Source organism: Nyctibius grandis, chromosome 10 (genome assembly GCF_013368605.1).
Source record: "Nyctibius grandis isolate bNycGra1 chromosome 10, bNycGra1.pri, whole genome shotgun sequence".
In the NCBI taxonomy this organism is placed as follows: Eukaryota; Metazoa; Chordata; class Aves; order Nyctibiiformes; family Nyctibiidae; genus Nyctibius; species Nyctibius grandis.
Genome location: NC_090667.1, coordinates 19,630,302 through 19,657,154, shown reverse-complemented (window position 1 = coordinate 19,657,154; position 26,853 = coordinate 19,630,302). Strand labels below are relative to the sequence as shown.

The window sequence follows — 26,853 nt, the reverse complement described above, 5'->3', positions numbered from 1 at the left end:
TCAGTCTTGAAGACACAGGTGTAGGTTTTTTTAATGTAAATGGTACACATCACTAGTGTCTTCTGAAAATAGATGATGATAGCACTAGTTCACTAGATGTAACAGTTTATATTTAAAACAGATTTTTAAAATATATTAGTATTTTTAAATCATATAATACGGCTTCCAGGACAAACTACCAGTGGACAGAACACTGAAATACATGGAGAGTGCACTGCAGGAATACCAGGTTTCATGAGCAAGATATGAAGTATTTGATTTTTTGTTGTTGTCTGTTTAAACTTTTTTTTTTCCAGATTGTGACTTCTGGTGCTGCTTGAGCTTCCTAGAACAAATATGAAATATTTAACTTGCCTAGTTAAGTGTGTAGCTTTAAAGTCATAGTGTTCAGGATTGCTAGAGAAAATATTATTTCCTGATTGATGGCTGGTGAAGTCAATCTTTTATGCAAGAGACTCTGTATTTGTCAAATTTTTAAACGTATATTATAGAAATATGAATTATTTCTTGAAAGGAAGCCACACAGGGTAATTCTGTTACTATTTCTCCTGCCCGTCTAGGGGAACAAGGTTACTGTGAAAGAGGTACTGGATGCAGTGACATTCTTTTACGGACAGGAACGGGCTTGAGCTGGAGACCCTCTGAAATAGCTTCATCGCACAGGGTTTGAGTGGTGGAGAAACGTGAGTTTGAGTCCCCTCCTCTGAGCCCGGCGGGTTCCAGCCCCCCGGCCTCAGGGCCGCCCCCACTTACCTCGCACTGCTGTGACGACGCCGCCCTCGCACCGACTGCCGGCCGGGGGCGGGAAATGGCGCCAAGGGGCGGGCGCCCAGAGCCGTCTCCTGGCGCCGGTGGCGGGGCGGACGGCCCCGTGGGGCCACGCCGTGCCACGCCGTCCGGACCCGCCCCGGCCCGCCCCTCCTGCGGGCCACCGCAGCGGTGTGCGCTGCCAGGCCCGGCGCAGGCGGGAGGCGGGGCGGCCGCCTGCTCTGTCTCTCTCTCTCGCTCCCCGCCCTCCCCGCCCGGCCAGGCTGAGGCGAGCTGCCCACAGCCCTCGCGGAGCGCCGCCGTCCCTGCCCAGCCCCAGGTGCCGCTGCCGCCGCGGCCCTCCCGCTTCACCCCCATGGAGGATTACCACAAGCCCGACCAGCAGACGCTGCAGGCCCTGAAGGACACGGCCAACCGCCTCCGCATCAGCTCTATCAAGGCCACGACCGCGGCCGGCTCCGGGTGAGTGGGACAGGCGGGCTGCGCCCCAAGTCCTGGCCGCAGACCGGCCCCGCGAGCACGAGGCGCCCGCCCCTCCAGCGAGCCGCGCTCCCGCATCCCGGCTTGTGCATCCGTTCAGCGGCGGGGCCGAGGCGGGGTGGCGCTGGGAGGGGCTGTGCCGGGCTCCCGCAGCCCGTTACCTGCTGCCCGGGGACACAGCGGTGTCTCCCGAGGGCAGAGCCGCCCCTCCCGCTCCCTGTTTTCAGCCCGTTGTGCGGAACACCGGGCGGGCGGGGACGCTGGGGGCCCATCCGTGCTTCCCGCGGATGGGCGGGAGGACTGAGGCGGCCCCGGGGCGGGACGTGCGCGGCGCGGGGATGGGGAGCCCGAGCGCGGGGAGCCGGGGAGGGATGATACCGCGGGGGTCACGGCCAAATCCCCTGTATCCCCCCGCCCTGAGACCCCCCGGTACGTCAGCGGCTTCGCGCGAAGCTGCGTGATGTGGAGGTGCTACATCTGGAAATGGCGGCCGCGGGCGAGGAGCGTGGGAGAGGCGAGGGGCTCCCGCGGCCAAAGGCCACCGGGCCCGGCACGGCCCGGGGGCGGCAGCCGTCCCGCTGCGGGCCACGTCGGTCGCCGGGGCCAGCGGGTGTTGTGACTGCGGAGAGAGGCTGGGAATGCTAAGTTGATGCAGGACTGAAAACGAAAGAATTTGTGCCTGAGGCGCAAGCAGTTTCTTTTTCATTTCGTGCCCGTCAGTTGGAACTAATTCTGCACAGAATTTCAAGTGAGCCCAAGTGGGATTATCTGTGAAATGCCCGCGGTCTCCAATGGGCAGTTTATTCAGGCCTCTGGACAGGATTTAGTGTGGGCTCTGATGTGTGCAGATTCCATGGTTATCCTTCCTTTGATCGTGCTTTACCTATGGAAAAAAATCTCCGCAAACAATCCGCTTTTACTCGTGTAAAATTAAAGCCATTTTTTCTGCTTGAATAACACATTTGAGTGCTTCCATATAGAGTGCTGGCCTTTCCCCCCCCCCCATCTTGTTGCAGTTCTTTCCTTTGGACCTCATTGAAACTGGCTGTAGTGTTTAAAAACAAAATTGAAGGAATCCTTTGGATGCTGAGGTTTGTGTGGAGAAAGCTGGTGTGTAAAATATTTTAAAGCTTCTTTGATTGCCTTACGCTTTCCATCCTGTGTCTGGCATGGGCTACCTTAGATGGCTCTTTCTCAAAGCATACAGAAACTGAACTTCACTCATTCTGTTTTGGTTCTTCATGTAAAAGGGAGTGTTGGGACACGAGGAACCTCTCAGCTAGCCATAGGAGTGGGCTTTTACAAAGCTGTAGCTTGTTTGATCCAGTCTGGAGAGAGAAGTACAGGATACCTAACAATTGCTCATTTAATTCTTGATTTGTTTCAAAGCTACAATGCACAGGCAGTATCATACAAGCCTGTGTGAAGTTGTAGGCAAGAAAAATTGTGCTAAATCTACTTAGTAGAGCTTGGGCTTCAGTCTTGAGCTTCTAGTGTGTATTTTAATCAGGCCACTGAGATGTATGGTATCAGTTGTCTTATCTACAGATAAAATGATTTCTCTGTTTTATCTGATGTGCTGTTAAAGAATAAGGATCTTGCTACAGCCTTTGCTTCTCTTCTGTGGTCCGTGAAATTCAGTAGTAAAACCATTCTCCCCATACTCATGAAGAACTCAAGCTTTTTATTCCTGGTTCATGTATGCTACAATACCGAGTACCTCTTGCACAAAGGCATTTCATGAATCCTTCTAGCTTCTTCTAGCACTGGAGTTGTGTAGAGTCTGAAATTATTACATAACCTGATAATGAGCACATTATGAAAGATGGGCTCTGGAGGGAGGATTCTGTTGACAAGTTGTGTATTTTCTTAATAAGATTTGGTTACCAAGATGATGGTGTAGTAATGTGCCTAAAAGAAAAAGACATTCAGAGTCTGTTGCGATATTAGGCAAATCACATACATTTCTAGAACAGCTACTATACATTATGAATGTGTTTTCCAAAACCTGAATGAGACAGTAAGCTTTACTTAAATTGCTGGTATACCCTAAGAATGTAGAAAAGTGTTTGAATGCAAGTTAAATTTAAATAGAAGCTTACAGTTAATAAAAAAAATTGCCATGCTTGCATTGACTTTGTTAAGGAAATTTGTGTTTGTTAAAGGTGTAGTTTGTAAAACTGAAGGAAATACTTGCAATAAAAGCACATCAAACAGGACCTGCCTACTTCTTTCAAGGAAGTATTTTCTGTAAACTGTGGCATATATTGCAACACAAGTGGTAGATCTGACGCACCAGTTCTTGTAGTCTTTACTTGTACTAATTTTTGTTAAAGAAAGTACAGCCTCTGTCTGGATAAGAGCTAAAAGATCAGGTAGTCTGATCCTGAAAGATGCTCGAACATATCACGTTGAGTACTTTACCAGCTATAGTGGAAAAATTCAGTGAGCTGGAAAAAAAAATGTGCTTAAAATGCCTTAGGTGGGGAAAAATTGATTAAGTTAGTTGTAAAGATTGAGCATACTTGCTTTTGGGCGTGGAAGAAGTTTTTCTTTTAGATAAGTAGTGCAGACATTTTCATCAAAACTGGTAGAGTCTCTTTTGTAGCTAATGATAAATTTCTGCAGTTTTGAAACAGTGCTTAGCTTCCTAGAATTAGATGGTTAAATTCTTAAAAGTGGAAGTTGCAACAGTTTCTTAAGAGTCAGTTAAGTTTCATAACATGTGGTATGATCACTTGTTGCAGATTATTTTCGCCTTCCAATTTTTTAGCTTTTCTCTTTCAGTCAGTATTCCTTTTTAACGTTCCACTGGTATTCTTTTTTAGTTGAAATGTGTAGATGGAGCTAGTATAAATTGATGCAGAGCTACATTGGAGTAATTATTTTACTTGATTTGTGTGGATCTAGGATTTCAGTATTCTAATGTACTTTGGTTTCCTACTAAAGGGCTATATTTCAGAGTTAAGGCAGTGCTTCAGTAGAAGCTGTCTGGCAGTGAAGCATGTTAATTGGACCACCGCCACAGAGTTCTAGGTTGTTCATCAGTCAGGCACAAAATGTGGAAGATTGTGTGAGAATAGGGTTGATGACTTGCTGTGGGGTTTTTTTCTCCCCTTGTCCAAGTAATCCAAATACACTTTGCTAGACTTAACAAGGAATTCTTTTAACAGAACTTATTAGAAAAGTATGAGCTGATAGAAGACCAGTAGAAGTAGTTAAGATGGCTATATTTAAAGAAAATTGTGCAGTTGATTTTAGAATTATTTCTGGTGTCTGATATGAAGTTAAATTTGGGGTAATTCCTGTTAGTAGGAAGTAATTTAATTAACTCGTAGTTTTAACAAGAATTTTTTTTTTCCAATTTTCAGGTAATTTATTAAATTTTTCTACCTTTTTTATTTCCACACGCTACCATTTTAGGTTGTTTAAAAGTTTTTTTACCAAGACCAGGAGTTCATAGAAGTATGGTTAAGTATAAAGTTAATAAATTTAAAGGAATGAAAGCTTTAAACAAGCATGTAAGGCTTATTGATTAACTCAAATACATAAATATTTACTAATATGTTTGAACCATGGTTTAAAGCTAATTCTTTTGGTTCCCTGTGTGTGAGTACTTACAAAGGGATGGACACTAACCGTAATTCATGTTTTGCTAGTCTTTTGCATGTTTTTATTCTCTTATTACAGCACTGTTGGGGATGCTGGGTGGGAAGGTTTATTACTACCAGAAGAGCATATTCTGACGGAAGTTCTAGTGAAAGTGTTGTCTAATCCTAACATGCATGGTAAATGTACATGTGGGAAACAAAATGTGACACTTTCATAGTAAGTTTGTCCTGTTTTACAAGTAGGGTCAATAAGAGTGTCATGTTAAAGATGAAAAATAAACGTTGGTAGAAGAGAAACTGAGATGAGACTGCAAGTTATTCTCAAATTTCTTCAGCCATAACCTTCCCACTGTTTATCATTCACTTTCCTGTACTTCAGTAGCAACCACTGATGTCAAGAATGTTCCTGTTTACACGAGTAAAATCTTAAAAATGCTACTTTCCGCATTCAATAGAGGTTTTTTAGAAAGCCTCCTTACCCCTTTTGAGCTTTATTGCAAGTGAAAAGCCCAAGCTGATACACTCAAGTGGTCAAGTAGTGCCATCCCTTCAAGGTGCATAAGAACTGGGAATTTATTTAAATTACGGTAATGTAGATAAATAAAAGTAATTGTATGCCCTTCTATTACACTTCAAATGGAATATATACCTTGTCGTGGAATAACTCAATATTTGCCACTTGGAAATAACCCTTTTTATGTAACTTTATATTCGCTTGTTGGTACTATATGGCATAGTTGCTTCTGAAATGGGCCTTTGTATTTCTAAGGCAAGTTATAGTTGAAGTATTAAATCTGTGCTGCTGTTGAAAATTGTTGGAAAAGTCGTCCCAGATAGTTCAATGGGAAAGACTATCCCAGATACTTAAAAAAGTTTGATAAACCAACCAGTTCAATGTTTCAAACTGATACAGATGTAAATGTAGAAAATGTTAATTTCTCTCTTAGCCAAAGATTAAGCAAATTAGTATCTCCAACGTGTATCTGGGTGTTTACTGGAGTCAGTAAATTTCTGTGTCCGGTTTCAGCAGAAGATGAAATACAAGAATTGTGTTATTTAATGCCCTCTTTAGAAATCAGAATTGTAGTTCTATCAGCTCTAACATGGTAAAATAAAATGGTACCTATGTTATACAGTTCCAAATGTTCCAGAACTTTCTGCGGAAGTTAAGCTTGCGTTACCAATCCCTGCCTGTGCAACGGAGCCTGAACAAGCCATGATGCCACACTTTTAATTCCTTCACTCAGTGAGTGGCTATAGTACTGTGGAAAGCTGTCTTTGTTTCCTCTGCATCGGTGTGAATTTCTGCTGTCAGATAAATCCGTGGAGTATGATTTCAGGCACAGGGTCACACTGCTTCCTGTGCTTCACAGTCACTGATTAGGGTGGTGTTCCTTGGCGTGAAGAACAGAGAGCTCTAGAAGATATGTCCTTGAGCTGTCACCAGAGTCTAGCTTTTAACATCTACTTCAGCTAGATAAGAAGGCTCCCTTTGTCTCAGAGTACAACTAACTGGCATTGGGGTAATGGTAGGTGGGATGGGTTATCAAAAACACTTAAGACTATGTATTTTAATGCTGAGGAGTAGGGGACTGGTAAAGTGATATTTTAAAGATACGGTCCTGAGCAAGCAATAATGAAAAGTGGTAATCTTGGGTCTGTCTTGACTTGTAGCCACCCTACATCATGTTGCAGTGCAGCAGAGATTATGTCTGTGCTGTTTTTCCATACCATGAGGTACAAAGTGCAAGACCCCAGAAACGCCAGCAACGACCGGTTTGTTCTTTCAAAGGTAAAATGATAACTGTTATGCTATTCTGTTGCAGTTTGCTAGTAAAGAGCTGTACGTCTGTAAATTAAATTGACTTATCTTCCTTGACTTATGCTTACCTATGCTTGCATCTACATGGAAGTCTATTGGAAATAGTTGAGAGCTTGGAATTTGTTTACTTCAGAAAGACAAATAAAAGCTGGTTAAGTTGAGCATAACTCAAAAATAATTAAAAAGTGTCTGCATAATGTGTCTTGATGAATCTTAACTTCACTATGTTAGGTTGTTCTAATTAAATAATAAATGCTATTGTATTTTCTATAAAATCTATCAAGAAATATTAACATCTGTTTTATTTTGGCATAACCAATTTTCTAACAAGTAAGTCGCAGTTAGTTTTTGTGCTCTACTTGTTAAATGCAGCCATGCTGTTATGCCTGCAGTCACGTCACCATGTGCACTAATTACTGTCAGCTTTTCAGGGAGCTTTATATGAAATAGTTATGGTTGGTTAGTGAGTAGTTTGCATTCCTACTGTGCCAGTATGATATTAAAGTCAATACTACTTCTGAGGTCACTGTGGTTCAGAAAACACATAAAACCACAATCTCGACTGGCCATTAGTGTTTCTATCCCCTTTTGCTCTGTGCCCTTTCAAATCACAGGGACATTTCAATCACAATGACATAAAGGCAGTTGAGGGGCCTTCAGAAAACATCATGATGTAAAACATGGCAGATGAAGTACTCCAGTGAGGCAGGTTCCATCTTTGAGTCAGAGTTCCTCACATGGTGGCTTACAATAGTGCTGCATAGCTGATGGTGTATATCCCTGCATTGGATATAATAACTGTTGCCACTTCTGATTGCCATTCTGAAATAAGCAATTGGATGAGAAGCAAGCAGCTAATGCTGAGGTGGTAAAGCAATGAGGGAGTCACTTCTTCATGTTTGCTTTACCTCTCTAATTAATCAGGGTTTCTGCTCAGAGTTGCTAAATGGCTTTAAACCTCTGCATGCTTTTTTAACTCCTAATGACTCCATGGTTGGAAGATGACTGCTACTTTGCAGTTGTTCAGTTGGACCTGGCTGCAAGAATGTGAGTGTATAAAGCTTAAAATTTTGCCTGTTGTCACTCACTGCATCTTACTTGAATACATATGTATTGAAGAAGTTCTAATGGGATAACACTTGTTCATCCATCTGCTTACTGGTTTAGTGAACAGTGCTCTGTTCTTAAAACTGGTACCTAAGCAAATTGAATTAAGGTTTTTTATTTGGATACCAAAACTACTTTTTGGAATTGGACCTGCATAGCTGAGAGAAACCTTCTTACTCTTCCATGTTAATTTTCTCGAGGATATCCGAAATAGGCCTCGAGAGTGCTGCATTCTTGCTGTCTTAACTGTAGTCAGCTATCTGGGGTGCTTTAAGCAGGGGCATGGAGGACTTGGAAACAAGCATCAGTGTGAATGTTGCATTGTAGAAGTGTTTTATAACTCAGTCCCTTTTTAGTGGACATAAGAACCTGATTCCAGGGCTTGTCAGCTTTGTAGAACTTTGCCTTGATATTGTGAAACTTGTGCTTTGCTTAAAATTTATGTTTCTCTCTAGGGTCATGCAGCACCAATTTTATATTCTGTCTGGGCAGAGGCTGGCTTTCTACAAGAAGCAGAATTACTGAACTTGAGGAAAATTGATTCTGTCTTAGAAGGACACCCAGTACCAGTGAGTGCTCATAACCTTTGATATAAGATGGTGTTTTCTGTAAAACAAGAAGCGCAGTTATTTTGCAGCAATTCTTGGTTGCCAGCTACAGTACAGGAAAGATCAAGACTTACAATAACGATGACAATATTTATGACTTCACAACTGAATCAGTATCTGCATTTGAATGAGCATGCAAAAATGACCTTTATTGTTGTAGTGAAGTTCCCCTACAGTCCTGTATGTTAATATTTTCCATTTTAAAAAGGTTTATATAAAGTTCCAGTATGGCTTTTCTCATCCTTTAAGAAGCTTTGAGGTATTTCAAGACTTTGTATCCAGTTTGGTCACCTCATTGGTCTTTCCGTTCCCAGCAAGTTGTTTCAATTGATTCTTTTTTTACACAATATCGTAAATTCTTAACTGTTGCCATCCAAGGCATAGTTGAGAAATTCCTGGGCCACAGGTACCATTCCCTCTCAGAGAACCTAGTTGGCTTGTGATACTGATCGTCAAGGTACATGCGTTACAGGGAAAGAAGGGGAACAGAGCAAGATTTGGAGGGACTTGCACTGTATTGTTATGGCTGAAAAGCTGAATTTTGATGTCTGTTGAAACATCTCCTAGCACTGGAATATAGTTCCTTTGTTTCTTAACTGTAAAACAATTGTTGTCTTTTTATTCTCAGAGACAAGCATTCACCGATGTGGCTACTGGATCCCTTGGTCAGGGTCTTGGTGCTGCATGTGGAATGGCATACACTGGCAAATTCTTTGACAGAGCCAGGTAATTCCATCTTCATATTTCGTGATTATAGGCATTCAATGGGAATATTTTGTGAAAAGAAATTACATTCTTATCTCAATCAAGGAAAAAACCCCTCCTTTATTCTCCATTCCCAAATCTAATTTCATATTCAGGTTTTAAATGATAGATTGCTAGCCTGATAATTACAAAGCCATTCCTAATGAAACTACCAAGGATTTAAAGATTAGCAAGAATTAGTGCATATTTGTGTTCCTTTTGTAACCTAACACCACGAGGTGATGTTCCTGAACAGAGAAGATGTTTAGTTGTTGGAGCAGCCTCTAACTTCTAAAGAGTAACTGATAGCCATTTTGAGACTGGTGCGTGTCCCTTAGAAGGAAGACGCAAACTAGAGATGCATCTGTTCAAAGTCAGATGACAAATAATGGAGAACATTTATCTAGATAAGGAACTGTTATGGTCAATAGTAGCACCATTGAATCAGAAAGTAGGGCTTCAAAATGTTATCAGAAAGGCACTTGACTCCATAGAGACAAAAATGACTGCTTCTGCGATTTGCTCTGTGGACGAGAAAAGTAGATGTCTAAAGGCAAGTCTGTATGAGGAGGAAAATAGCGTGATGTAGTTGATATATTTTATGTGACAGTTCTAGTACATTCGAGCATAGGCTGCCCAGTTAATGTGTCCTACACTTCACTAGCTTGAAATCATTTCTGTGAAGGATGACTTGCTGATTTTAATCGAGTTTAGCAGATGCTACGTGTGGAAAAAATCTAACCAGCGCTTACATGACAGAAGAAAAAGGTGGTCTTGCATGCAGTACTGGGGAGCAGCTTATGTGGAAGGAGTTCAGATTTAGCTGAAGGCCGGTGGGGTTCAGATTAAAAGTCTGTTATAGCTTAATGTCAAGGGAAAAAAAAATCACTAACAGCCATCTTGATTATTTTGTTTTGAAATTATATATTTGAAGGCTAATTTACTATTCTTTTTAATGTTAATAGGTAATAAACATTTATAAAGCTTTGTCATCCAAAAAAAAAAAAGTGATAATACAAGAGAAATACAGCAACTGAATTATGTAGAGATCAGGCAGTACTCCTGCTGAGTTTTACCTAAATAAAAAGCTTCAGTGTTTGGAGAAGTAGTCTACAAAGTCATATCATGCCAGTTATCTTTTTCCTGAATTCTGAATTTGGTTGCACAACATGCTTTACTCCCATAGTTGAGTTCATCCCCAGTTTATAGTTCCCTGAAATTAAATTATTGGTCGTCCTTCCAGAGAGTATATGGTAGGAATGAGGAAGCAGACCTTTCATGCATTGTTAGTGATCTTGCTGAGTCACAGTGACAGTGTTTAATGGGACTGTTCATTCAAGCCTTGCAATAGGAGGCTTAAGACCTGATTTTTTTTGAGACAAAGGTTTAAAAAGGAGTACAATATTTCCTATCACATTTTTTTCATGTGTAACAGCTCAAAAGTATTTTACTGTAATTTCTCTGAGGTTACATAAGGTTATCTGAGGTGAATGCATTGAGCAATGGAAGTTGAGTTTGTGTTGGAAAAAGCAGTGAATTCTCACTATGAATTGTTAGAGGGGTTTTGCTTTTGATTCAGCTGTGCTTATACATCAAACTTTTTTTTTATTTCTTCTAGCTATCGAGTGTATTGTCTGCTTGGAGATGGAGAGTTATCTGAAGGCTCCGTTTGGGAGGCAATGGCCTTTGCAGGGTTTTACAAGCTTGATAATCTCATTGCTATATTTGATATTAACCGTCTTGGACAAAGTGACCCTGCCCCTCTGCAGCATCACGTTGAAATTTACCAGAAACGCTGTGAAGCCTTTGGGTATGTGATTGGAAGAAGTTCAGTATAGTTGCCCCATTGAAACTGTATGTTTCATTTGCTTTTCAAAATTTTTCAAATGAGCTTTCAGCTCTTAAAGGATACCATCACCAAGAAGGATGGTCTTTCATAATGCCTGATATTGGTTGTCTTCGTTGGTACAGCAGGAATGTTAAAAGCGGTAGATTTTTTTTTTGTTTAGAAGAAAAATAAAAGGACTGCTTACTCAGATATATTTGTTAGAGGATCTTAATGTAGTTTTTATCACATTAAAATCAGTTTTTATAATTATTTGTGTGACCAAATGTACGGTCATAGCAAGTAGATCAGGAAAAAGGGCATGGAAACCATTACTCATGAGAGAATTCTTTGTGTATTGGCTTTCATTTAGTTTAGAAATGTATATTTCTATCTAGATGCAAAAATCCATGACAAAAAACTGTCAGATACAATAGCAGCCATGCAAATTATGATGGAGCATTTTAATTATTTTAATCAACTTTCATTGTCAGTTTTTTAATTGATTTCTAGATTTTTTTTATTTGCTCTTTTGATTAAAAATGGCTATTATGTCTGAAGAAATCTAGGACAACTCTGTTTGTGGGCTGTGAATTTTGCTTGTAGCTGTTAATCCCTCTGACTCATTTTGCATTATAAAAAAGGGACTATGATATTTATTATCTCAAATGAAGTTCATGTTTCTGGCAAACTTTGGGTCTCTTAAAAAGGCACTGCGTTGGAATGAAGTTAGTATTCGTTATTGTTATTGCTAACTACCAGAGAGTGTCACATGCTAAAACCCTTTAGAAATGGTTGATCTGTTTGTGTTCTTAGCTGGCATGCTATCATTGTTGATGGACACAGTGTGGAGGAGCTTTGTAAAGCCTTTGGCCAGGCCAAACATCAGCCAACAGCTATCATTGCAAAGACTTTTAAAGGCAAAGGCATATCAGGTAATAAAACATCTATTGCTTTGCATACGTGTGTATATAATAATCTGTACATAGTGCTGCAACGAAGGTGGGATTGTTAAAAAGTATAGAAGTTTAACCTTTCATACATTAGAAAAAGGTTGATGTCCTGTCGGCTTTTTGACTTGATCATACTACCATACAATCTGAAAACTCACAGTTTCACTCTGTTGTTTTTTTCCTTTGATGCGTTTTCTTATGGAGGACGTTAGATTGACGCTTTCTTGGAAGCAGGCAAAGATGTGACTCTCAGTTCTTCACATTATCCTGCCAGGTGCACTTTCATGTTGACTGGGCTTTTGCAGATCCCCAGTTGCAGAGTAGGATTTCCTCTGCTGTTAGCTGTGCTTGAGTTGTTACTCTTTAAAAAGTGTTTTCTAGTCTGGAAGATGGCCGTGGGCAGGAGGGAACATTGGACCATGTTACTTGGTCTTGAAAATTGCCCTAGCAAAAGAGGGCAACCTTCTTGGCTTGCTCTTGATCCCTAGACTCACAGAGACTACTCTACACAGAGACAGAGAAGGGAGTAACTTTGTCACAGAAGCTCCGTACTCTCTGTGTTGGAGATAACTGGGTCTGCTTGTTACCAGCCAGGCAGTATAAATGCACAGAAAATAAGGAGGAATGCTGCATTTACAGTTTTGACAAAGCTGCATGAGACAAGGTACATAAGCTACCTGGTCGTACTACAGGTTACTTTGTATTATCTGATGTGTAATTCATTGAGATACAGGATACACTAGTCCATAGAAGTTATTTCATAGGTTAGCAGCTGTTTGAATTTTGGAGTTCATGGTGCCTCTAAGATCCTTTTGTAGTTTTCATGTGGTGTGAAAGTTACCTAAATGACATTGTCTAGGGGACAGATGTGTACCTACACATTTGAGCAATAGCATGCAGAAAGTCTTTCACACTCTTTATACTTCTAGACAACATTAGTACTAAGAAAATTATTTTGGTTCTTGCAAGTGAGATGTGTGCAGCTACTGAGCATTGTATCCATAGAATGGAGTAAATGCGTATTCAGTGTGTCAGGGGTTGCTGTGATTCTGTTCAGCTACAGCTTTTAGCAGCACTCTGTGAATTTGCCTTTCTGAACAGATAAATATTAATATCAAGAATGAATATCTTCATTCCTTTTCATTGAGTAAGCCAGCAAAATTCATTATTCTCAGTGAAAAGCAGCCTATCAGCCAGAGTGGTAATTTTGCTGTTAGTGCCGGGTACACAAAGATAAGAGTCATCAGAAGCTATTAAAATAAAGCTGTAAAACTTCAGGTCTTGTTTGAATTAGACAGCTTGATTAATTGTTGTTTGAAACTTAGCTGAGTTTGTTTATTTAGCCCTAACTGTTGAAATTTCATGGTAGCTATTCACACTGATTTACTGTTTACTTCTTGCCACACTTATGGACCAGGTCTTTTAGGTGCCAATTTAAAAACAATTTCAGTAGAAGACACTGGAATTTCATCACTGGTTTGGAATATATGGAATTTGACTATTTCTCTTATGCATTTAAACATGTCTGTCTTAATGCAATTGAATACTATTGTAATTGTTTACAGTGGGAATAATAAAGAAGTTCTTCCTTGGAAGACTATACTAGACTGTCATACTCCACTGCACTTTTATCTGGGTAAAATCTGCAGCTAAAAAGTTAAATAGTTTTAATATTTTTCTTATTTGTAATGTAATTTTACATAGGTGTTGAAGACAAGGAAAGCTGGCATGGAAAGCCCCTTCCAAAAAACATGGCTGAACAAGTAATTCAGGAAATAGATGACAAAATCCAAAATAAGAAAAAGCTTTCTCCAGCCCTCCCGGAAGAAGATGCACCTATAGTAAATATTAGAAACATTAAGATGCCATCTCCACCAACTTACAAAGTGGGAGAAAAGGTACTCCCTTCCTTTTTCACTGTTTGTAAGATATCTTCGAAGTGTGAGACTGTTTAATGGGTGGCAGGAGCGTTTGTGTTATCCCTTGCCACGGTTTCAACTACTCACCTCTTCTCTCCTATTTTGAGTATCCTGGTAAATGCCTACATCTGTGGTGTGACACACAGACATTCAACTCGCTGGGTATTGAAAGGATGTGTTAAATATAAAGACTCAAATCATTCTTCTTCATTTTGTGATCATTATCAATTATCCAAACTATTTTAAATTTAAACTATATTTAAATACATCTTTAAAATTAAAGAAACTCCACAAGGTTCAGTGAATTTCCGTGATTAGAAATCAAGGTTTTCAAAATTTCCTAGCTGGATTGTTAGGGAGTTGTTGATTTCAGCACAGATGTGTATCCTGATGCTTCACTGTATTTTTCTTTTTTTGTTTACTCTTCTGTGTGTTGCTGTTCTCATATGTACTTTTGCTACTGCTAACATTTAAAATGGTTTTGGTTGTGTTTTGGTTTTGTTTGGGTTTTTTTAATTGTATGTGCATGCAGTCATGGATAATCTAGAAACAGAAAGTTATAACAGTACTGCTATATTTTTCTTTTCCTAGTGGGCTACCCGCAAAGCTTATGGTGTTGCATTGGCAAAACTGGGCCATGCTAATGATCGAGTGATTGCTTTGGATGGAGACACGAAGAACTCCACCTTCTCAGAGCTTTTTAAGAAAGAACATCCCAGTCGCTACATTGAATGCTACATCGCTGAACAGAACATGGTAACTGGTTTCTTGGTTTTATGAAATACTGGTATTACACTGCAGTATCTGAGACCATTCAGTCTGAGTCTTTGGAGAGTGGGGCTTTAATATTTGCTTTTCACATGTGTATTCATGGATATTTAATTTGACTTGCTCGCCTAGGGAAAAACTAGGCTGTGGTAAAAGCTTACAAATAGAATACAACAGGAGTGCTTCTAGTCATTCTTTCCTAAATACCTCCCTTTTTTTCTTTTTAATTTTATGGTCATATTGTCTGCATTTCATCAGAACACAAGGAGGTGGCAACATGTAAACAACAGCAATACTTTCCACAGTGTGATTTGTAGAGATTTAACTCTGAAAAGACATTTGAGGTTTTTTTTTTTTTCCACAGGAAATTGAATGTCACAATGTGACAGTGACTTCTATGCTAGATTGGGCTATAAAGATGAGGACACAGAAACAGTTAATAAATTTCACCTGATTACATTTGTACAGAAAGAGCTAAAATAATTTGATAACTCCTCTGTTTGAGTCTTCAGTAGCCACCTGTATGGGTTCACTGAAGCAATGAAATTAAAGACACAAATTCAGGCAGAAATTTGTTGTTGTCTTTAATGATTTATAACCAAAGAACCCATGGGCTGTCTTTTGCAAATTTTATACTAGGGCAGTTTCATGAGCTTGAGTCAGGCATTTTGGATTTACATCATCTTAGAAGAAATTTGCCGTGAAGATCAGACCAGTTTCTGTGTAAAATAAATGTATGGGGTAATTGTAGCAATAAACAATTTAAGGACCTTGTTCTAATTTCCATCTTGCTGAAGAAGGGTCCTTTTAGTAAATATCAGTCCAAATAACACAGGTAAATCCATTCCCACTTAGTAATGATAATTTTTGTCTGCTGGAGATAGTAAAACCATGTCCTTTAGATTGAAAGTGTAAGCCTTTGATCCAGGAAAAGAAAGAGGAGGGGGATAAGTCTTAAAACTCTGTGAATGGCTCCGTGGAGCAGATGAAGAAAAGGAGTTGCCAGTAAGGATCAACAATAACAGCTAGCAATTGAGGCAAGGAGCAGAGGAGATGCTGGAGGATAGGTACGGGGAGACTGAGTTGCCTTCTCTCTTTTTTGGAAAGGCCAACAGTTAGGAGCAGGACAGAGATTTTTAATATGCATTGAGAGGTTCTTGGTGAAGTTTTGTGGTAGGAAGTCCCACAGATGATGATCTCTTGGAAACAATCGATAAATGAAGAATTCACTGTTCCTGTACAATCTCTCTCTTTTCAGGTGAGCGTTGCAGTTGGTTGTGCCACTCGTGACAGAACTGTTGCTTTTGCTAGCACCTTTGCTACCTTCTTCACACGGGCGTTTGACCAGATCCGTATGGCTGCCATCTCCGAGAGTAACATCAATCTCTGTGGGTCGCACTGTGGTGTTTCTATTGGTAAGGGCAGCCTTGGCTTATTTGTCAGCAGTTCCCATCCATTTAGTGATAAGTGTCTAGCAGTCAAACTGATAATGCTTTGTAAAGACAATCAGTAATATAGCTGTGATGGTGTAACAGAGACAGCATTTATAAGAAGTCATATTTGCAATTCACTTTTATCAGGCACATTGTTGTATTTAGAAAGAATGAGAAAGATTTCAAGACTTCATCAGCTTATCTGTTTTTTTCTCTTTTGTCAGTTTGGCCTGATAAAAATGGGACTTTTGCCTACAAGCTTTTCTACTCTACAAGTATAGAGTGATATAAAGGGGTTGGATTGAAAGTGAGGAGCTTAGGTTCCTTTCCACCTTTGCAGTTGATGTCCTCTGTGATGAGAATAGTTGTGTGCCTACTGTACATTTGTTTCCCAGTCCTTAAAGTGAGAAACTGATGATACTTATTCTTGCACAGATGCTCTTGTCCACCAGTCTCAAAAACACTTTACAAAGGATAAATATTTTTGTTTCATTATGCCTTTGAAGATTACTGATTTGAAATAATTGCTTCAACTTATCTCAGTATTTCTTAATACTGGAGCAGTTAATGTGTTGATTAAAAAAAACCCGAAACCTCAAAGTACTAATGAAACAGGAACAGTGAAACTGTTATGTAATTCAGGAAATTGGCGGTATCTTCCCTGGTCTTTGCTTCCCATCATAACTGTTTGGTACATGTCAGATCTTATTGGGGTTTGATTTTGGTTTGAGGGAGGAAGGGAGTTGTTTGTTGTTGTTTGTTTTTTTTTGTTTTTTTGTTTTTTTTTTTAACGAAATGCATAGACATCACCAATGAAAAGAGGAGCAGACTTGCATAGCAAGAAGGAAAATGCCAGTAGATATTCATGCATGAAAAACTACTAGGTATTTATAGGGGAAAAGAAAGGCAGGGAGAGCTGACAGGGGTAGTAAATTAAGGCTCTCATCATAGATCAATTTTTCAGTTGATTTAATAGTTTTGGGTACTCATATGGTTTGGAGGAGAGTTGGATTTTTTTGTTTAAAGCAAAATAGCTAGTTTGACCTATAATATTGATAAAGCTTTAAAGATGCTTCATAAAGGTGTGTAGTCTCATCCAGAACCTCAAGCTTAACTTGCAGCGTTATAGAGTATGCTTTAGTAGTGGAGACTGTAAGTAGAGTATATCAGATTATGGCTTGTGTGTGTCATTAAGGGACGGATTCTATTACAAGCCTCTTTTTAAAATCACGCCTCCCACCTCATCATAGTCTAGTTCAATCCAGTTTAAGTCTTTTAGCAAGCAGCAAAGGGTGTTGATGCAAAAGCCAATTAGCTTTGGTCTTTGCTCATTTAAGAAGATAAAACTCCTTTGGGTTACCTGAATTGTCTCCTAGAACTACACTTCCAAGTTTCAGTTTTCAGCACTTGAGATGTTCTGCTGGGAACTGTGATTGTGAAGTGCATACTTAGATTTATAAAGTTGTTTGAGTTACAAATCTGATTCAGGCCTCAACTCTGATTTTCAAAACAGAATTTGAACCCAAAGTTTTGCAACCGAGTTGTAAAAGAAAGTGATGTGGAGAAATCCTTTGGCAGTTAGAAAATTCAATTTTAAATGGAAGGGTATGAATTAAGTGTATTTCCTATCAGAACTTTGGGCCTGTGTGGAATTCAGAATCCTAACTGGACCTGTGGTGAAAATTGAAGTTTTGTGTATGCAGTTCTAGGTAGACCTGGGCTTCTGTAACATTGAAATTTGGACCCATTCAATTTATGAGAAATAAATAACTTCAGAAGGTCATTGTGATAGTATTAAGTTCACTCCTAGACCAATAGTTGCTGGTGGACCAAAACATCTAATGAAACATTAAATATGTTTTCAAGGTCATACGAGAATAATGGAAAATCTATATTTTCCAAACTGAACTTATAGGGAAAGAAATCATAGTGTACATGTGTCAAAAATAGAAATATCAGTTGTTCTGACAATCAGTTCTGTATTCTAGAAATTTGATACTTTCATATTAAGCACTCACTTTTTTTATTAAGCTATAAATGTAGGTTTTGCAGATGTAATTGAAAATTACTCTGTTTTGATCTGCGTTACTCTAAAACCACGTAAATTAGGACTTTCATAAAGATGCACTTGGGGCCAAATGGAACTTAGTGCTAGCCTGTAATTTAGTAGTATGGACTGTGAATGCTGGTATTATTGGCACCACGTTAGCAAAAGCAGGACAAGCATGAGTACTCTCTTTACCTTGGGTAAGATTCTAATTCAGGTACCTGTTAATTTTGTTCTTCATAATTTCACTTTTCTTCTATGTATACATTGTATGGGTGCATTTTAGGAAAGGATGTGCCCACTGAGATCCCACTCATTCAGTCAGAGTGCACACAGATTTAGAAACTGTGATGTTGAGAATTTTTTTCATGTCATTATTGAAAGTCGAGACATTATTTTCCTGGTTTGTGCTTACTTTATTAGCAACGTATAGTGGCAAAGTTCAAGGATTGATTTCTTTAACATGTTTAAAGTTCTTCAGAGTTTTGTGCTGCTCTTATGAAAATACTCTTCTCCTTCCTCGTGAACTCATCCTTCTCGAGTAACAGGTAGTGGTTGCATGTGGGAAGGCTTATTGCCCTGCTGCGGCTCTGCAGGCTGTGACATGACTGGATTCAGAACTCTTTGCATGGTTAGTTTGGAACAGTGCCATTCCCAAAGCACCGTTACATAAGGTCATTGGGGGCGGGGGCTGTTGCAGTGGTTGTTTCTTTATGGAAAATCATGACATCCAGCACATGTTCTGGCTAACAATTCTTTTTATAGATCTGCAGTTTATGCCATAAGGCGTGTGAGTTGTTAAATTTACAACACGGATGCCCTATTGCTCTTCAAAAGACTTTTATAGTATTGAAAAATACATACCCTTCATTTAATCTTGAAGTGAGGCTAAGAATTTGTGAGTAGTTGTACCAAGTGCACTTTCCAATTCTGATGGAACACATGCAATTCTCCTTTCACATTTCCTGCAGTTTAAGGTTAGAGGAACACTACAGACAAGTATAAATTTTGCTTGTGCAGCCTCAGTCCATGTAAATCTGAAGATGCTCAGCTATCTTGTGACCCTTTCTGTATCTGTACCCTTCCTACTTTGGTTGTTCTTCCTTTTGTGTTGTCTTATTGTTACACTTTATTTTCTATTTTTTCTTTTTAACTCCAGTTCTCTTTAGTCTCTTTCTATCTTTATTTACTGTTTAGATGGTTCCAAGTTTAAGGAGAAGATGATTCTTTTCTCAAGCAGGTAGACTTGCATGTCTTGTGTGTACCTGATTTTATACTTTTTTTTTTTCTGGTTTACATTGAACCTCACTGCTATATTGAGTGATTGTCAGAAACGTGCACTTACTCTTCTGTAACCCTGGTTTAATTCTTTTAGGTGAGGATGGGCCATCTCAGATGGGACTGGAGGATCTGTGCATGTTCCGGGCTGTTCCCAGTGCCACTGTGTTTTACCCTAGTGATGCTGTAGCCACTGAAAAAGCAGTGGAAATAGCTGCCAACACCAAGGTTTGCATCACAGTATTTCTGAGCCAGGGAATAATTTTTCTTCTACTACTTTTGTTGCTTCTGGCGTGTTTCTTGGATGTCTCGACCCGCATAAATTCTTTCAAAGGCTTCAGTGTGGCAGTGGGATATTTTCTTTGCATGGAAAGGTTGCAGACATTCTGTCCAGGCTAGTGCAGAATGAACAGTCTGGAATGCTGTGGGCCAGATTTGGGGAGATGTAATTGATTACACAGCAATCGCAGTTTGGGTCTAAATTGGCTCAGAAATAAGGGCAAGTGTAACTGTCTTGTTGGTCTTTAGCAAACTTACAGAAAGTACACTCCTAGTATGATATCTCTGGGGTCGAAATTGAAGCTGGATATGGAAAGATAAATTTAATCTTGATGATTTTCATCATCAAGTGCCTGTATGTGAAAAGCTCGGGAGTCAGGTCGTCTAGTAGTCTAAGACAATCTACATCTTTTGAAGATACTAAGAGCCGGTGCTTATACTAGTTGACAGTCTCACTGGTCATCTTTTGCTCCTCTGTTGCCAGTGATGGATTGCAGTTAAATTGGACTGTGGCTGAAGATGGCTAAGACTTCCCATGTGTCTCTGACAGTTTCTGATCCCTCTTACCTTCAGCTAATTTGACATATTAATGGTCAAATGTCGTTGGTCTGATCATCTCCTTGATTGGTACTTCTTTTGACTGCCATAGGCATTTACCTTGAGAAAGGAGCAAATAGCTGAAAAATTTCAATGTTGCTGGTACAGCTTTTAAGTGAAGGAGTGTGGAAATTTGATATGTAACAAATGTCATGAGTGGTTTGTGAAAAAAAGAAGGGGGAGAGGGAAAGTAGTGTAAGGTAGTGTGAGGGAAAGATTAGATTTAAGTACTGGTTTGTTCCTTCTTTTGGAAGGGTACCTGAACATTAATGGATGGAAAGCATTTTTCCTTGCTTTCAACTGAGCATTTCTTCTTTTGCTTTAAAGTCGCTAGAGTAAAATATGCACATATAGGGCAAAGTTCTAAGAGTCTAATTAACTCAAGTATGATTCTCCACTTCCACAAGAGAGCAAAAGAGAAATAAAGATTTAGAATCAGAAAGAAAATTGTAAGTTATCAGCATGCTCTAAGAAGAGGTTAACTGTATTGTAATGTCTGAAACAGCCAGCTATTTAAAAAAGACTAATAGGAATTGGAGGTGGGGATGGGGGGAGAAGTTTACTCACTAGAACCAGAGGTAGCATAGAAGGCTGTAAACCAGACAAATAGAAAAAATTGTTTTGCTCTATTTTTTCATAGAGTTTACAAACTAGAATGTCAACACCTTTCCAGTTTTGTAATTTATAACATGTTTATTCGGAAACAGGGCATTTGTTTCATAAGAACTAGTCGTCCTGAAAATCCTGTCATTTACAACAACAATGAGGACTTCCATATTGGACAGGCAAAGGTAAATATTGCCCAGATAACGAGAATCAGAAAAAATATGCCAAGTTCCTCCTGTAAAAGCCCCTTTCCCTCTAAAGCATTCCAATGCCAAAGATTTGATATTTTTAATAAAATCTCCAGAAATGTTAGAAATATCAATAAGATTTATTGCTAAAAATACATGGAAACATTTTCTTGCAGGTGGTTCTGAAGAGTAAGGATGACCAAGTGACTGTGATCGGAGCAGGAGTCACTCTGCATGAGGCTCTGGCTGCAGCAGAGCAGCTGAGAAAAGGTGATCAGATTATGGTGGTTGTGTTTGGGTTTTTTTTTTTCCTTTTTTATCATTTAACACCGCAGAGAGATGAATACCACTCAGCCTAACTGCTCACCCTTTGTACTGGTAAACATTAATTAAAATGTTACAGACAGCTGGTCACCTGTTAAGCTGATACAGTGCAACATAGTATATATCTGCCAATCTTGCCTAATTGGTAGGTTTTAGTTATCTTAGCAGCATTAGTAGCCATGAAAATTGCCAAACTGATCAGATCAAAGCCTCCTTAGAATTGCTAATCTGTCTGAAAGTGCCCTGCAGGCAGAATCTTAGAGGAAGTGTGTAAGAAGCAGGAGTGATCCTTCCCTGGCATATTGTCTGAGTGGGCTAGGGTACCAAGGCAATAGAATGCAATCAGGCTGGGGCCAGTTAGCAAAATACAGCTTGTCAGCTGAGCCACAGCAGCTCTGTGCTCTTACACAATGCTGTTGATATGCTGTGCCTTTGTGTAGATATGGTTCACTGCTAACTTGGTTTCTGGAATGAATGTATCAACTTTTAACTAGCGTGGGAGGCAGTAATTCTATGATAGTGCTGAAATGCATTGACATTTCACAGCGAAGATAAACCTTCAATGAAATAAGAAGAGAAAGTAACCGTCAAAAATCCATCTGTGAGTCAGTAGCCTACACCCAGGAAGAGATTACAAATAGTAAGAGGTAATATAATTAATGCTGCCTGTGGCTTATGGGTAGCTTTGTATGCTCTATCTAGGTCGACAGATGTTTTGTCATGACGTTGAGCCATCAGGCTTAGGACATTTTGGAAGTTGTATTTTCAGAACTATTTTTATTTTTCTGCATTTACCATGCTTTGCAATGTTCTGCTGATCTTGAAGTGTGAATAACCAGCTATGGAGAGATAATCCCTTAGTGTAGAGGCAGTGTCTAATACCAAAAATATATTGGCTGCTAAAGAGCCTTCGGTCACAAAACTGTCAACATAACATAGGGCTTCTTTATGTATGACAAGAGTTGACTCAGTGTTTAGCTAGCCAAGATCAGACAAAACCTCATGTAATTTGCTATTCTTTATGAACAATTGCCATTTGTACATAGCTTTAATAAGCAGTCTGGGCTTGCCTTGTGATGACAGGACAAATGCTGGTTTTGATGCCAAGCTTAAGGGTGCCACAGTCAGGGCTGAGGCAGTTCAAACAGGCATATGTGATAGGTGGGCAGCCTGCAATGAAGATTTCAGAATGCCTACAGACCAAAGAAGGAGGAAATTGTGCTTGACTTGACAATAAAGTTAAAGGTAAAATAAAGGTCTGGGAAAGAAATTGTGATTGACAGTCTGAATAAGAAGGATTTTCTTGTGACTAGATTCTGCTCTTACCTGTGGGAAACCCAGTTAAGTTACTGTTTTGCTGACGAGTGCTCCTACTGACCTTGAGTCACTTATCCGAGGCTTTTCTGCCTCAAGAATTTTGTCTGTGGAATGGATGGGTATTTGTCTCACAAGGTGCATGAAGAAAGAGTACATATCAAAATTAGGGTGGTTTGGATTCTGTAGTAGGCAAGCTGTAAGTACAGATACCCAGGAGTTAGTGTAGACAGTTTTCATAATAACTTTAAAAGATTGCAGGGGTTGCCTGTACCGCTTGCATTGTCTTGCATTCTCCAAATTCATGTTGCAAATCATTTCATTCTATTTCTGCAGAAAAAATTTTCATCCGTGTGATTGATCCCTTCACTATAAAGCCCCTGGATAAGAAGACAATACTTGAAAATGCAAGAGCAACCAAAGGCAGAATCATCACTGTTGAGGACCATTACCATGAAGGTGAGTTGGGTCCAAGAGGTCACAGCCCACGCAGTTGTTCCCCAGGGGCTGGAAGCTCACAGCTTCTCCTGACCTGAGAAAGAAGTATGGGACTTGATGCTGTCATTCAGTTAAAGCAAAAGAGAGGTTTTAGGCTTTTTTGTTGCTGTTACAGATAGAAGATGGCACTGAGGGTTGAAAGTTTCCTAAGATAAGGGGTCAGTCAGGGCTGCCTTTCTGATTAACTTGGCCTTGTGTGCCATTCTGTATGGTGGTCCAAGTGACGGCTTGATTCATTTGTTCCCAGTGAAACTGCACAATTCCTGCTGCGGTGCAGTGATTCTGCACAGAATGGTCTCAGAATGTCTTTACAGCAGCTGCTCTGCGGTTTGTTAAATTACAAGAGAGGCCATTGCTGTGCAGGTTCTTACGTGTTCCCTGTGTCCAAAAGCTTGATTCCAGGTTGCTTGAAATCAGGTGGCTTTGACAGTTTCCGCAGTCTGGGATAATTCCTCTCTTCTTCTTCACTACTATAAAAGAGCAGATCAGGGCCTGCGAAGAGCCAGAACACTTTACATCCTCATTGGACTCTTTTTTTTTTTTTTGTTGTTGTTCCTTCATTTCACCTGCTTACAGGCCATTTCAGAATCTGTTGCTGGTATATAGTAGTGTTCTTAAGCTGAGGGTAAAAAGTGCATGATTCATACAAGAAGGAATTTCTAAGATGAAGTAAATATTAAGATAAAAAGGTTCTTGGAAGAAGCAGAGTAGTCTCTATAAAACTCCCCAGCCTCTGTGCCAGGATTTTATTTAGAATCATAGAATCATTTAGGTTGGAAAAGACCCTTAAGACCATAAAGTCCAACCGTTAATCCAACACTACCAAGTCCGCCACTAAACCATGTCCCTAAGCACCACATTTACACGTCTTTTAAATACCTCCAGGGATGGTGACTCCACCACTGCCCTGGGCAGCCTGTTCCAATGCTTGATAACCCTTTCCGTGAAGAAATTTTTCCTAATATCCAACCTAAACCTCCCCTGGGGCAACCAGAGGCCATTTCCTCTTGTCCTATTGCTTGTTACTTGGGAGAATAGACCAACACCCACCTCACTACAACCTCCTTTCAGGTAGTTATAGAGAGCGATAAGGTCTCCCCTCAGCCTTCTCTTCTCCAAACTAAACAACCCCAGCTCCCTCAGCCGCTCCTCATCACACTTGTGCTTGAGACCCTTCAGCAGCTTCGTTGCCCTTCTCTGGATTCTCTCCAGCACCTCAATGTCTTTCTTGTAGTGAGGGGCCCAAAACTGAACACAGTATTTGAGGTGCGGCCTCACCAGTGCTGAGTACAGGGGGACGATCACTTCCGTAGTCCTGCTGGCCACACTATTTCTGATACAAGCCAGGATGCTGTTGGCCTTCTGGGCCACCTGGGCACACTGCTGGCTTATGTTCAGCTGGCTGTCAACCAACACCCCCAGGTCCTTTTCTGCTGGGCAGCTTTCCAGCAACTCTTTCCCCAAGCCTGTTGCATTGCTTGGGGTTGTTGTGCCCCAAGTGCATGACCCGGCGCTTGGCCTTGTTGAACCTTATACAGTTGGCCTCGACCCATCAATCCAGCCTGTCCAGATCCCTGTGTAGGGCCTTCCTACCCTCCAGCAGATCAACACTCCCACCCAACTTGGGGTCATCTGCAAACTTACTGAGGGTGCATTTGATCCCCTCATCCAGATCATTGATAAAGATATTAAAGAGAACTGGCCCCAATACTGAGCCCAGGGGAACATCACTTGTGACTGGCTGCCAGCTAGAGTTAACTAATAATCTGCTGCCACTTGCTTTCTGACATGCCTTGTTTGCACAGGTTTTCAGGGGTTTGCCTGTGCAAACATGTTCTGTGAAGATGAGGCCATATGCAAACAGAGAGCATCTGTTGTGAATTGCATGTCAGACTTGATCCTCTTGTGGGGGAGATTGAGAACTTAGCAAAGGGGCAACTGTGAACTATGGTATTAGTCAGTTCTCATTATTATGAGAGTATTATCCTACTTTAAGGTGAGCATCACTCTTGCCAGGTATCTGAAGTGAGCTGGTGTTACTGTAAGTGCTGGTTATATACCACACTTCTGTTGCAGACTGTGGATGGTGTTCACATCACTGAGCCTCATCATTTTCTAGCTTATCTTTCAACTCTGGACAAATATTTTACTGCAGATTTGCAAGACGGCAAAATCATCACACTCTGAGGTGATGAGCATGCGATTTACACTGGCACAGCTTTCTCTGTGTGATGCAATCAAGGAAGGTCAAGTGTACATGCATCACAAGCCTGAATGCATTGCAAGCCCAGATCAGACTGGTCTTACCAGCCACATCCATGGAGGTGCCTCTGGCTAGAGGCTAAGTTTGACTGGTTAAATCACACCATGCCTGGAGCTGTGAAAAATGCTGCATTCCTGGATACACCCTAACAAACAAGTGCAGCACCAAGGTGTCTTTCCTACCAGGTCTCAGAGCACATGCTCTTGACACTAGTCCTGTGTTTTCTTCTTCCCTAGTACTCCTGCTTCCAGTGCCTCTCCTGCTGCCACGCAGTTCTCTGTTGCATCCTTTGTCCCTGTGATAGTGCTTCTGATCTGAGCTCTAAGCAAAGGTTGTAAATATATTACACAACTCGAGAGGTGCCTAGCTGCATGTACAGGCATTGTGAAAAGATGGAGCTCTTAAACAGTTGAGATTGGTGGGAATTAAGACTTTCAGCGCATTAAGTACATTTGTAAATACTCCTCAGTCTAAATATATTTTTAAACCTGGCTCTCAGTGGCTGATGCTGAAGCGGTGAGGACTTCCTGACAGTTCTGTGCTCTTTAGAGGTATATGTTTCTTACTGTCAATTTGTAAGTACTTCAGAAATGTCAGGCTGGCTGTCCTCAGAATGCCTTTGAAATAAGGAATGGTTTTCATTTCACAAATGGGCAACTCAGACATACATTGTCATTGATGTTTCTTGTAAGCATGTGAATTGAGGATTTAACTTGCACAGACCTTTGCATCAGATATGCATGCAGTCTATATGTTGCCTGTTGAAGCATACAGATACATGTCATGTTTGATTTTCTTTTTTCATAGGTGGCATTGGAGAAGCAGTGTGCGCTGCAGTGGTGGGTGAGCCTGGTATCACAGTCAGTTGCTTGGCTGTATCTCATGTACCACGCAGTGGGAAGTCAGCTGAGCTCCTGAAGATGTTTGGCATTGATAAAGATGCCATTGTGCAGGCTGTTAAGGTGGCAGTGTCCAAATCAAGAAATGCGGAGTAATTTGAAGCATCTTGTGCTGTGTTACAGAAAAGCTGTGTTCAGAGAAGTACTGTAAGTTTAAGGCAGGCAAAGGTGCTTTATGTAGAGAGTTGTAATAAAAATACCAGCTTAAAAAACCTTCTGGTTTTTAATCTCTTTTTTTATCTGTGGGGTTTTGTGCAGTGGGGTAACACCTGAATGTTTTCAGTCATTGAAAAACCTTCAGGTTATTTAACAATCTGTGGGCAGTAGTGCTTTGTCTGCCTGCTGTGTAGCAGAAGCATTTTCTGCTTTGCAGCTAACCTTCCCTGCTGTGAGCTCTAGCGTGGGAGTAGTTGGGTGTTCCCTGAAGGTCTGAGCGGGCTGTGCTTCAGCAAGGAAACAGACGTTGGGCATTGCAGCCCAGAGCAAATCAAGTGACTTTTTTTCAATGTTTGGCCAACTTAC

The 26,853-nt window shown here is 40.4% G+C and overlaps 1 protein-coding gene across 1 annotated transcript; it reads left to right on the top strand.

Moving 5' to 3' along the window:
* The first annotated feature begins 940 nt into the window (after window positions 1–940).
* On the top strand, window positions 941–26,524 carry TKT (transketolase). The gene is made up of 14 exons (XM_068408750.1): window positions 941–1,230; window positions 6,534–6,651; window positions 8,244–8,357; window positions 9,025–9,122; window positions 10,759–10,950; window positions 11,782–11,900; window positions 13,623–13,816; window positions 14,429–14,593; window positions 15,864–16,020; window positions 19,461–19,591; window positions 20,947–21,030; window positions 21,210–21,303; window positions 23,008–23,130; window positions 26,240–26,524. Exons 1-14 carry the CDS (start codon window positions 1,124–1,126, stop codon window positions 26,425–26,427), a joined length of 1,884 nt encoding a protein of 627 aa, XP_068264851.1. The 5' UTR covers window positions 941–1,123; the 3' UTR covers window positions 26,428–26,524.
* The last annotated feature ends 329 nt before the right edge of the window (window positions 26,525–26,853 follow it).

What these genes read in the sequence shown, in the direction of transcription:
- TKT (XM_068408750.1), top strand. Translation starts at nt 1,124, where the DNA reads ATGGAGGATTACCACAAGCCCGACCAGCAGACGCTGCAGGCCCTGAAG. An exon ending in ACCGGTTTGTTCTTTCAAAG is followed by an intron (nt 6,652 to 8,243) that starts GTAAAATGATAA and finishes GTTTCTCTCTAG; the next exon opens with GGTCATGCAGCACCAATTTT. An exon ending in AAACGCTGTGAAGCCTTTGG is followed by an intron (nt 10,951 to 11,781) that starts GTATGTGATTGG and finishes TTGTGTTCTTAG; the next exon opens with CTGGCATGCTATCATTGTTG.